At 37.5% G+C, this 13,016-nt stretch overlaps 1 protein-coding gene across 1 annotated transcript in view; it reads left to right on the plus strand.

The window, feature by feature from the left end:
• The window catches only part of LOC115231774 (complement C2-like), an 18,599-nt gene extending 6,288 nt beyond the window's left edge, over positions 1 to 12,311 (plus strand). The window contains exons 2-6 of the mRNA XM_029801721.2: positions 4,058 to 4,175; positions 5,877 to 6,034; positions 7,817 to 7,991; positions 10,171 to 10,263; positions 12,026 to 12,311. Coding sequence (XP_029657581.2) covers positions 4,058 to 4,175; positions 5,877 to 6,034; positions 7,817 to 7,991; positions 10,171 to 10,263; positions 12,026 to 12,311 — 830 coding nt within the window. The remainder of the gene's footprint in view (positions 1 to 4,057; positions 4,176 to 5,876; positions 6,035 to 7,816; positions 7,992 to 10,170; positions 10,264 to 12,025) is intronic.
• The last annotated feature ends 705 nt before the right edge of the window (positions 12,312 to 13,016 follow it).

Here is a 13,016-nt window from a genome sequence, read left to right on the forward strand (position 1 = left end):
ACGTTCTCTCGACATCGTTCACACGCGCTTGACTCGGGCTCAGAAGTTACAGCCTTAAAGTAACGAAGACTTATACAGCAACTCGGGCTAATACGAACGAGCCTGGTATGTGTAAAAGACTAACTGGCATCTCTTGTCAAGAGTACAGGCGACAGTTTTTGTGCATTCCGCTGTCGTTATTTGATTGATGTTTTACTCATATATATATACATAGGCGCAGGAGTGGCTGTGTGGTAAGTAGCTTGCATCCCAACCACATGGTTCCGGGTTCAGTCCCACTGCGTGGCATCTTGGGCAAGTATCTTCTGCTATAGCCCCGGGCTGACCAATGCCTTGTGAGTGGATTTGGTAGACGGAAACTGAAAGAAGCCCGTCGTATATATATATATTATATATATATATATATATATATATATATTATGTGTGTGTAGGTGTTTGTGTGTCTGTGTTTGTCCCCCTAGCATTGCTTGACAACCGATGGTGTGTGGTTACGTTACGCCCCGTCACTTAGCGGTTCGGCAAAAGAGACCGATAGAATAAGTACTGGGCTTACAAAGAATAAGTCCCGGGGTCGATTTGCTCGACTAAAGGCGGTGCTCCAGCATGGCCGCAGTCAAATGACTGAAACAAGTAAATGAGTAAATGAGAAATGAGTATATATATATGACTGTGTGGTAAGTAGCTTGCTTCCCAACCACATGGTTCCGGGTTCAGCCCCACTGCGTGGCACCTTGGGCGAGAGTCTTGTCTGTGTGTATGTATGTATGTCTGCATGTCTATCTGTGTATATGTGTGGACCGCCATGCTGGACTGCTGAACTCAACACGATGTTTTTTCCGTCTTTCTCTATTCTCTCTTATTCCTTTCTGCCGAGGCTCGAAACGTTAAAGACTTTTCCATTTTTCCACAGCGTCAACCTAATATGCTTGCTTGTTGTTCCTACACCTGTCTTCGTCTTTAGTCTTTCTATAAGTCTGAACTATATATATATATATATATATATATATATATAGAGAGAGAGAGAGAGAGAGAGAGAGAGAGATACAGACAGACAGACAGAGACAGTGACAGAGAGAGAGATGAGTGTATTTTTCCATTGTTAACAATTAACACGGAAAAAATAGATGAATAGTTTCCAGGGTAGCAAAAAATCACACAAGTAAAGGGGTTGTAAGTCCTTGTCTTTAAAGGTAGAAACTTCGGGTTTACGTGGAACTTTTTGCATAATATATAAATAAATAAATGGAGTTTAACGCAGGTTCATATATATATATATATATATATATATATATATATAGGCAGAAACAAGGAAAATGCCACTTATATTTGAACACTATGCAAATATTCTTTTAAAAAAAACTTTTCTTTTAATTTTTCTAAATTTAATTATTTAATTGTTACAGTTGAAAATGTCGCAATGACTGAAACCGGTACTGAAATGTTCTTTACAAAATATTTTAGCATTTTCTATCCTCACTTGTTTTTTCATATATATATATATATATATATATAATATATATATATATATATATATATATTATATATATATATATATATATATACCGAGTAAACACATAAATGTGAAACAAGGTGGAAAAAAGAGTACTCAAATACCAGTGGTAGAGATATGCTTTATTTAAAGCAGCAGAAATTCACAAAATCTGTTACTCTGAGTTCTCGTTGCCGTTCATCAGACAGTTTTGCTGAGTAACAGATTTTGTTGAATTTTCTGCTGCTTTAAATAAAGTGTATATATATATATATATATAATATATATATATATATATATATATATATATATACATATGTGTGTTTTAGAACGTTTGATTGTGTCAGATGAATGACAGACATAATAGAAGAGAGAGAGAATGTAAATAAATCCAATGGCAACGTCTTCGGTGGTGGATTTGAGTTTTTAAAATGCTATAACATTTTTAGTAGCAAAAACTTTAGGCGAGAAAATTCACCGAATGTTTTTCTTTTTTAAATTTATTCTAGTGTAATATACTCTTATATTTTAATTGTTGTTGTTGTTGGTGGTGGTGGTTGTGGTGTATGAGATATGAAAACTAACAAACAGCAGGATGTTATAAAGATGAAGTGGAAGGGCTTAGCGCTGAATAGATAAAACATACTACCGTACGTCACTGTTAAAAAGCCATTCCCTGAAAAATGTGATTCTTCGTTTGACGTCATAATAGTGTCTACGGCATGGAGGTTTAAGTATTTGTGCACTTAGTATGTGGGTATGTATGTATGTGTGTGTGTGTGCATACGTGCATGTGCTTGCGTATATGTGTTTGTAAATGCGCGTGTGTGCGTGTGTGTGTGTGTGTGCTTGTTCACTTCCATTGAATCTCTGTCATTTAGTACATATGTTGGGCTTATTCCATATAAACAAACATTTTAGCTACATATACGTGTATGTTTGTGTATACATGTATGTATGTATCTATATATCTATGTATGTATGCATGTATGTATGTATATATATATGTTATATGTGTGCGTGTGCATATATGTGTGCGTGTGCATATATATATACATATATATATATATATATTATTATATATATATATATATATATATTATATATATATAATGATAAATCTCAGAGCGAGTTATAAACAGTAGCGGTAACCATCGTGACACATATTTGCCATTTGAATATGGCTAACCTCTAAGGGTGGATGCTACTGTAGTTTATAACTCGCTCTGAGATTTATCATTGTTTGATTTCACTTTTTCAATATCAGTGTCAATCGACACTGGAAAAAGTATATATATTTGTGAAGGGAGCTGACTTCTCGTCGACAACCATGATTGTCACACGCTGATGAAAGGTAAACACCTTGAAACTCGGGTCCGTGTGTATCATGAGTTGAAGACGGAGAGGATGACTTCCCTTCACAAATACTGAGAGGACACAGATAGTGTGTATATAGCCAGCTGGAGGAGATATCTTCCTTTGGCTACAAACTACAGTAGCATCCACCCTTAGGGGTTAGCCATATTCAAATGGCAAATATGCGTCACTATATATATATATATATATATAAAGATATATACTTATGTATATATATGGACATCTGACTCATTAGTAAGAGCAGTTAAATTCTGAAATGGAATGAAAAATTAAAACGTTAACCCTATCTTTCCTGGACTATGCATAGTTTCGGCAATCTTTTGTAAATAAAATAAAATAATTTCAATTTACAACTGGCGTTGCCATCTTCAGCAGGAGGCCAAGGCTCACATATAGACACGAGGCGATAAAGAACGTGCCTCGTGTTATATGTTATAATTTTTCAAAATCCTCAATATATAATTGCAAATTAACGTAGCCCGAGAGATGGGACCATGCTTCGTCGCTAAATGATGCGATATTCAGCACATAAGCAGTATTGTCTTCGATAAATCAATTAAATCATCTGCGATAGCGAAGTCGCCCTTCGTGATCAATTGTTTCAGTTGTTTGTATGGGACAAGTTTTAATTCCTTTCTGACGGCTTTATGGTCAGGTCGCTCTTAAGCGCCACTGGTAACATGTAACCCATGGCCGGGTTGTCGGCGACTAAACTGGAAACCCTATCCAGCTTGCTTGGTGGGGAAGGTGATTGTTGGACACCCTGCGGGACGAAAAATAAGACCAGTCTAAGGACGGAAGAACTGCTGTGTAGTCAACGGTTTTGGTCGGCTCGAGGTTATAGTAGAAGACATTTGCCCAAGGTGCCACACAGTGGGACTGAGCCCAGAACCATGTGGTTGGGAAGCAAATTTCTTATACACACGGATACAGACACACATGCACACACACACACATACAAACCCGCGCACAAATTTAAATATGCGTGCTTCCTGAAGCATCCAAGTGGCTTTGTACAGATTCACCTGTATTGGGGAAACCGAATCTGTATCAAAAACCACCAAACGAAGATGCTGCCAATGGGGCTTAATCTAAACCCTTAATGATCGGGCCCTTGTGTAGCGGTGCTCAGCAGGATTTTCCCAATATATTTTCACTATCGCTTTAAATTATGTTTCACATCTTTTTCAGTGTTTTCCTTCATGACTGTGCAAATATCGAGTGCAGAGAATCAAGGATGTCCTGATAGTCTTGTGTCATGTCCGTGTGGGAGAGATCTCATGAAAGAGGTCGATATTCCGATTGAGATGTAAGTATGCGATTATTTTGCACTCATTCACGCACAGCGATACACTCCTATGCCCAGTGGTTAGGGCAGCGGACTCGCGGTCGTAGGATCGCGGTTTCGATTCCCAGACCGGGCGTTGTGAGTGTTTATTGAGCGAAAACTCCTAAAGTTCCACGAGGCTCCGGCAGGGGATGGTGGTGATCCCTGCTGTACTCTTTCACCACAGCTTTCTCTCACTCTTACTTCCTGTTTCTGTTGTACCTGTATTTCAAAGGGCCGGCCTTGTCACTCTCTGTGTCACGCTGAATATCCCCGAGAACTACGTTAAGGGTACACGTGTCTATGGAGTGCTCAGCCACTTGCACGTTAATTTCACCAGCAGGCTGTTCCGTTGATCGGATCAACCGGAACCCTCGTCGTCGTAACCGACGGAGTGCTTCCACCACACTCCTATATATATATATATATATATATATATACATATACATACATATATATATACATATACATACATATATTCACATTTAAATAATGAGGGAGATAAATTGAATATTAATTTAATTAATATCAATTTAAAACCAGTTGCCTAACATACAAAAATCTGAAAAATCAGAGAAAATTCCAATACGTGTGTATATTTTAAGGGCTAAAAACCACTATGTGGACAGCCATATGCTAGAAATAGATCACCTACGATCAAGCTACAAAGAAAGAATGTTCTCTAGAGAAAATTTCAGCGGACACCAGAACAATAGGCGGGCAAGACAGATGAAATTTATATAAAAATCAAGAATTAATCGCATACCGGTTCCGTCTATTAACGAATAGATCACTTACGTAATCCTTCGTCCGTTGGACTCATCAGTACGGACGAAGGATTACATAAGTGATCTATTCGTTAATAGATGAAACCGGTATGTTACTAATTCTTGATTTTTATATAATTTTCATCTGTCTTGCCCGCCTATTGTTCTGGTGTCCGCTGAATTTTTCTCTAGAGAACATTCTTCCTTTGTAGTTTGATCGTAGGTGATCTATTTCTAGCATATGGCTGTCCACATAATGGTTTTTAGCCCTCAAAATAAATACATACATATATTCATGTATATATTTCTGCATGTTTATATGTTCATATGAATAGATATACATACATGTATGCATGTATATATTTCTGTATGTATATTTAAACGTATTATATACGATGTATATATGTATGTATGCTTGTATTGTATGCGTGTATGCATGCATATCTCAAATTATAGCCTACATGTATTTATTTATCTGTCTATCGTCTATCTATCTATCTATCTATCTATCTATCTATCTATCTATCTATCTATCTATCTATCTATCTATCTATCTATCTATCTATCTAGCTAGCTAGCTAGCTAGCTAGCTAGATAGCTAGATAGATATATTTACAAACTCATATACGCACACACACACAGACTCTCTCTCTTTCTCCCTCTCTTCCATGCCAACTTTCTCTCTTACACAATCTCTCTCTCCCTCTCCCCTATTCTTTCTTAATTTTACTCTAAATCTTTTCCAGTTCGAGTCTATCTTCTTCCACATACACACACACATACACACACACACACATACACAATCCGTCTCCATCTCTCACTATCTCTCCCTTTATTTCTTTCTCACGCTCTCTGTCTCTTACTCTCTCTCTCTCTCTCACTCTTTCTCTCTAAACCTATATGTTTCTCCTTCTAGGTGTCGAAATTTCACATTCGGATGGTTTTTCCCGAAGTTAAGATGTCTGACTTGTCACTCCCTTATACCGGAAGCCGTCTGTAGACCTTACAAACGCTGTACAGATTGCAGACCTGATGGTATTAGCTCCTGTATCCCCTACAAAAAAGACCGCCAAAGTAAGCTGTTGATATTTTCTTGTTAAAAAATGACTGACTGAGATGAGATTGTGTATTGTGTGTGAACGAGGAGAATTGGGTAGGGATGTTGTGTCACAGGTCGGTGGTTCGAATCCCTGTCACCGTGGCAGTGAGATGGTAGATAAAACAAACAACTTAAAACAAATAAGCCGGCGAGCTGGCAGAAACGTTAGCACGCCGGGCGAAATGCTTAGCGGTTTTTCGTCTGCCGTTACGTTCTGAGTTCAAATTCCGCCGACGTCGACTTTGCTTTTCATCCTTACGGGGTCGATAAATTAAGTACCTATTTCTTTACTACCCACGAGGGGCTAAACACAGAGAGGACAAACAAACGGATTAAGTCGATTACATCGACCCCAGTGCGTAACTGGTACTTATTTAATCGACCCCGAAAGGATGAAAGGCAAATTCGACCTCGGCGGAATTTGAACTCAGAACGTAACGGCAGACGAAATACGGCTACGCATATCGCCCGTTGTGCTAACGTTTCTGCCAGCTCGCCGATAATTTAAGTACCGGTTACGCACTGGGGTCGATGTAATCGACTTAATCCGTTTGTCTGTTCTTGTTTGTCTCCACCGTGTTTAGCCCTTTGTGGGTAGTAAAGAAATAGGTATTTCGTCTGCCGTTACGTTCTGAGTTCAAATTCCGTCGAGGTCGACTTTGCCTTTCATCCTTTCGGGGTCGATTAAATAAGTACCAGTTATGCACTGGTGTCGATATAATCGATTTAATCCGTCTGTCTGTCCTTGTTTGTCCCAGCTGTGTGTAGCCCCCTTGTGGGCAGTAAAGAAATAAGAAATAAAATAAACACCGTCGACGACAGTAACAATACAATCAACATCAAAGAAGTAAAGTTTAATTATAATTGCCACACCATCACCACCATCACTACCACCAAAACCACCACCACCACCACCACCACCACCAAAACCACCACCACCACCACCACCACCACTACCACCACCACCACCAAAACCACCACCACCACCACCACCACCAAAACCACCACTACCACCAAAACCACCACCACCACCACCACCACCACCAAAACCACCACTACCAAAACCACCACCACCACCACCACCAAAACCACCACCACCACCACCACCAAAACCACCACCACCACCAAAACCACCACTACCACCACTACCACCAAAACCACCACCACCAAAACCACCACCACCACCAAAACCACCACCACAACCACCACCACCCCCAAAACCACCACCACCCCCCAACCCCCCCAAAACCACCACCACCAAAACCACCATCACCGACACCACCAACAACAACAACACCGCCAACACCACGACTACCATTATTACTACTATTATCATTACTACCACTACTAGCACCACCACCACCAACACTACCACAAACAACACCATTACTACCACCACCGCTACCTCTACCAAGATTACTACTAAAATTACCATCACCACCACCACCACTACCACCTTGATTGCTACATTCAGACCGTCGTTACCAATCCCACACCCCACCCACCTATAACATCAACCCACCAGAACCACCCCAGCATAAAAAACTGTAACCATAACATTTCCAGTCAGTATTAAAATGGCCTCACAACTAACATAACTACCACTATCACTGCTACTACTACAACCACCACACCTACCATGACTACCACACTTAATACTACAGCCACCACTTTGTCCACATTTTGTCCACCACTAAATATATCTTGTTTCATTTATTAAACAATATTTTTAATTAATAAAATTCTTCAATTTCCAGTTCGAAGAAATCATTGTCCTCGTCCACTTCTACTACCAAACGGTCACATCACTGTGGACAAGGAACCACAACCAGGGTCAGTGGTGAAATACAAATGTGCTAACCGGTATGTCTTGAAAGGACAGCCAAAACGTACCTGCGGAGGGGATTTTCGCTGGATCGGCGGTCCACCCACGTAAGACGATTCTTAACTTTGTTCTCTCTAAGTCAGGCCCTCTGTCTACGCCTAACGTTAGCACGCCGGGCGAAATGCGTAGCCGTATTTCGTCTGCCGTTATGTTCTGGGTTCAAATTCCGCCGAGGTCGACTTTGCCTTTCATCCATCCTTTCGGGATCGATAAATTAAGTACCAGTTACGCACTGGAGTCGATGTAATCGACTTAATACGTTTGTCTGTCCTTGTTTGTCCCCTCTGTGTTTAGCCCCTTGTGGGTAGTAAAGAAATATATATATGTATATATAGTAACAACCGCACATACTCAATGTTTCGTCACACACACACACATACATGCATATATATATATATATATTATATATATATATTATATATATATATATATATATATATATTTATATATTATATATATATATATATATATATATATATATATATCTTATATATATATATATATATATATATATTTATATATATATATATATTTATATAATATTATTTATATATCATATATAAGTCAATATTCTAATATCCTAAAGCTGATTAACCAACTAATGTTCTCCTCCATTTTCTTATTTGTGATATAAATAATGGTAAATATTTCTTTACCTTCACCCATTTAATACAATAAATAAGTTTATTGCATTGCAATTAAAAATACTTGTGTATTAATAATTTGTGTATTATACCAACAGTATATTGGATAAGTATTATCCCTTAGCGGGTTGGATTCACAACCCCTAACTTTTTTGGTGGGTATATATATATATATATATATATACAACTTATAAATAAGGGCAAACGAAAAAAATTTCTAATGCAAATATGCCGAAAAAATTGGGCATATTGTCCATTACCATATATTTTTCACATACGCACGTCCTCGAAAAAAAGCCGACAAAAATTTCTAAAAAATTCCATTATTACCATATCGGACCGATTTCAGGGTTAGTTCGTAAGAACCCTCCCTTCGTCAGTGATACATGTGGCAAAGAAATAAATGAAATACTTACTCATACCCATGGAAGAAGCAAAATACTAAGTCATGAGCACAACTAAGTACCCCAAATACATCTAAAATAGAAATACTCTAGCCCATTCAAGACACGAGGTTCTCACAGAGTGAGAGAGTCCGGAAGTGAACACTTAAATTTATATTTAATGTAGGATAAAATTTTTTTCTTTCGAAAAAAATTTTGTCAATGGTCAGCATATTAAAAAATACCTTTAACAGTTAAAATTATAAACAACTTATAAATAAGGGCAAACGAAAAAATGTCTAATGCCAAATATGCCGAAAAATTGGACATATTGTCCATTACCATATAATTTTTCACAATACGCATGCTACTCGAAAAAAAGCCGACAGAATTTTCTAAAAAATTCCATTATTACCATATTGGACCGATTTCAGGGTTAGTTCGTAAGAACCCTTCCTTCGTCAGTGATACATGTGGCAAAGAAGTAAATGAAAGAGTGCATATACGTACATACGTATATATATATATATTTGAACAACCCCTAAGCAAGTAAATAGTATTTTCCTAAACAATAGATTCACTTATTTCGGTTAGTGACTTATTCACGAATATACCAACACTTGCGTCCCTGAAGATGATATCCTCTGGGAACGCACAAAAGCCTTTTTCAGAGTTATTTACTTTGAATTGTTATTATATCATATCTGATTACCCTGTTATTACGATTTTAGTATACATACCTTATTAGTATTTCCTCCTATGTTCTGTATACTCTGGGAATGCATTAAAACCCTTTTCGTGGTTACTTTATTTGAATTCTTATTATCGAGTAACTAATTTCATGTTGTTACAAAACTGACTTCACAATTTGGGTATTCATAACTTATTGGGAATTCCTAAAAACAAGATCCTGTGTAAGACAGTTCTCTGTAAATGCACAAAAATCGCTCTAAGGTCTACATACTTTGTATTGTTGTTATTGGATTAGCGAAACAATTATGAGAACTAACTCAAGGGATAAGGCACCGCTTTCTCGGGAATTATCGGTACGATATCTAGTATATATATATATTCTTTTACTTTTTCAGTCATTTTCAGTCATATTTGAGAAAGAGAGAGAGAAAGAGATAGAGAAAAAAAGAGAGAGAGAGCTCTTGTTAGTTTTGGGATGTTGTATTTCTGAAAATCTGTTGTTTCAGGTGTTTGAAAACCATGTGTCTCCCGCCTGCAGGACTGAAACACGGCCGTATCCACTACAGCAGAAACCAGCTTGTTTTCAATGTCAATGATAGGTAAGAATACATCATATATATATACTCTTCCTACTATCTGCCTTTGACGTCGAATCTACTAACGGTTTTTTTAAATACTTAATAACGTTCTGTTTATCATTTAGGCAGTCATCGTAATTGTTATAATGTCTTGTTGTTGAGATAGCCTCTCTTTCTTTCCTGATGAGAAGATTTCATTTTACACCGTTTATTCCTTTGGAATAAAACCATGTTGTCTTCGAAACATATGTCGAAAGTAAAGAATTTTAATAACGTCTTCGTTCAACTCCATTTATTTACTTATACATATATATATATATATATATATATACATATACACATATGCCAGAGTGTACCCGAAAGAAACTGGAATTGTTATTTTATTCACTTGGTTTTACATGTTTACACTTTTTATCTCCTTCAAAGTATTCTCCATTTGAAGCAATGCATCAGTCCAGGCGTGTTTTCCACTGTTCGAAGCAGTGCTGGATGCGAAGTGATGCCCTTTAACGCCTCCGTCGTTCTTTTTTCACCTCTTCCACATTCGCAAATTCCGTAGCACCAGCTTGCGTCACCAGTAAGGACCTTCGAAAACAGGTCCGGATCAACTTCCAGCTGTTCCTGCAGTTCACGACATGCATTCAGTCATGACTGCTTTTGATCTTCCGTGAGAAATCGAAGCACAAATTTTGCTGCAACTCTTTTCGTTTGCATTCCTCGCTCAAAATTTGTTGGCAGGAGGTCCAGGATACACCAGTCGTATCGACAAGTTCGTCGATTGTTAGGTTGGTCTCCAGGCGACAAGTGACCGTTCCTAAAGCGTGGAAACCACTCTTAAATTTGTTTTGCTCATTGCAGCGTCCTTATAAGCTGATTGAAGAAATGACAACTATTTCCAGCGCTGTTTGTCCCATATATATATATATATATATATATATAACGGGAAGGTTTACGAAAATAAGCAAAAGACGAAGGCAGGTGGAGTACAAACAAACAATTGTATTAGTATGGCGCTCAGGAATAGAAATAGAAAAAGTCTTTTACATTTCGAGCCTACGCTCTTCGACAGAAAGATACACAGAAAAAAACAAGGAGAGAAACAAGGAGAGAGAGAAATGCGTGTAGGAGCTAACGATCTATCATGGCGTCCTGACTTTGGACTTCCCATATATATATATATATATATATATGGGATTATCACAGTCTTGAACAGATGATATTGGTTCAACAACCAAAATAGAAAATATGAATGGAGGGAATAAATTGCACAAAATTTTAATTCCTGTAAGAGATGACATATCCATTTTGGAAGAGGGGGAGCCAGAATAGAGCACAACCAAGAGTGAAACAACGACAACATTATGCCTGAGCTAAACAAGCGTACATAAACCAGTAGAAAACAGAATTTCACTGAAGTACGTTGTTCCTTCGTTTGAGCCATCGCAAAAATCGACGAACAGGGAAGCACTTCAAAACAAAGACACACCACGACGCAGTATGGCATTAGCAAACGACGCCAGTCGGTAGATTGATGCCTGAGGGTCGCATCAAGTGACTTCAAGCGGCGGAAGCCTGAACCAGAACAGGCTTGGCCAACAGTAAACGTTTCCGGTTACTTTTGGATTCCCCCCAGTACATACATACATACATACATACATACATACATACATACAACATACATACATATATACATATACAGATGTGTATATATATATATATATATATATATATATATTCATATGAACATATATGCATGTGATTTATTCATTTTTATTCTATTTAGAGTATCCTACTCGTGTGACGACGATTACGTGATTTATGGCGAATCTGTAAGAATCTGTGGGGCTGATGGTAAATGGTCAGGGTCGGAACCGTTTTGCAGTAAAGGTAAATTCTTGAAAAATAAAGCCTTTAAACTTTTTCCTCAAATATGTCTTTTTCATTCTCTTAACTCGCTTAACACTAGGATTACTCACTTGTTCCAACGTGCTAAAGCACACGACGCGTCCCCCGGTCCAGTAGCTGAAACCCCATTATTACGATCGTATCTGCAATGCCCTGACTGCTGAGCTAGGTGCCTCGACACTCATATATATGATGATGGACATAGATAGCTACAAACCGTTCGGTCTGGTGATCCCGTCGTCTTTTAGAAGATAGTAGGAGTTCTCTGCCCTGCTTGCAACATGTACCGAATGCAAATTGCATCGATAACTAGCTAGAGGAGGCTCTTCCTGGAGTTAAATTCGGTAGTAAAATGAGTATTTTTTCCGATGGCCGGATAACTGAAGAGATGGCGGCGTGGATTTCCGCCCCGACATCCGAAACTCGGAGTTTTATCATGGCTACCGAATAATTGTCACATATTAATTTACAGATAAATTCCTCTATTTACATAATATTGAGGTCTCTTTCATTCTTTTGCTGTCTTACCATTTCTATCAATATATATATATATATATATATAATATTAATTCGAGACAAAACCACTATTTTGCAAAACAAACAAGAAAGACTTAATCAATACATAAACATTTTTAATATAAAGAAATAATATATATATATATATTATATATGCATGTATGTATGTATGTAGTGTATATTACACACACAAATATATATATATATATATATATATATCTATATATATATATATATATATATAATAATAATAATAATAATAAACAGGGAGTATAACTCCAAACTTACAGGGAAAAATTCAATTTAGTATTAAATCAAATTTCACAGTATCAATATATAAAATATATAATAGT

The sequence above is a fragment of the Octopus sinensis genome, unplaced genomic scaffold (assembly GCF_006345805.1).
Source record: "Octopus sinensis unplaced genomic scaffold, ASM634580v1 Contig18849, whole genome shotgun sequence".
NCBI lineage: Eukaryota > Metazoa > Mollusca > Cephalopoda > Octopoda > Octopodidae > Octopus > Octopus sinensis.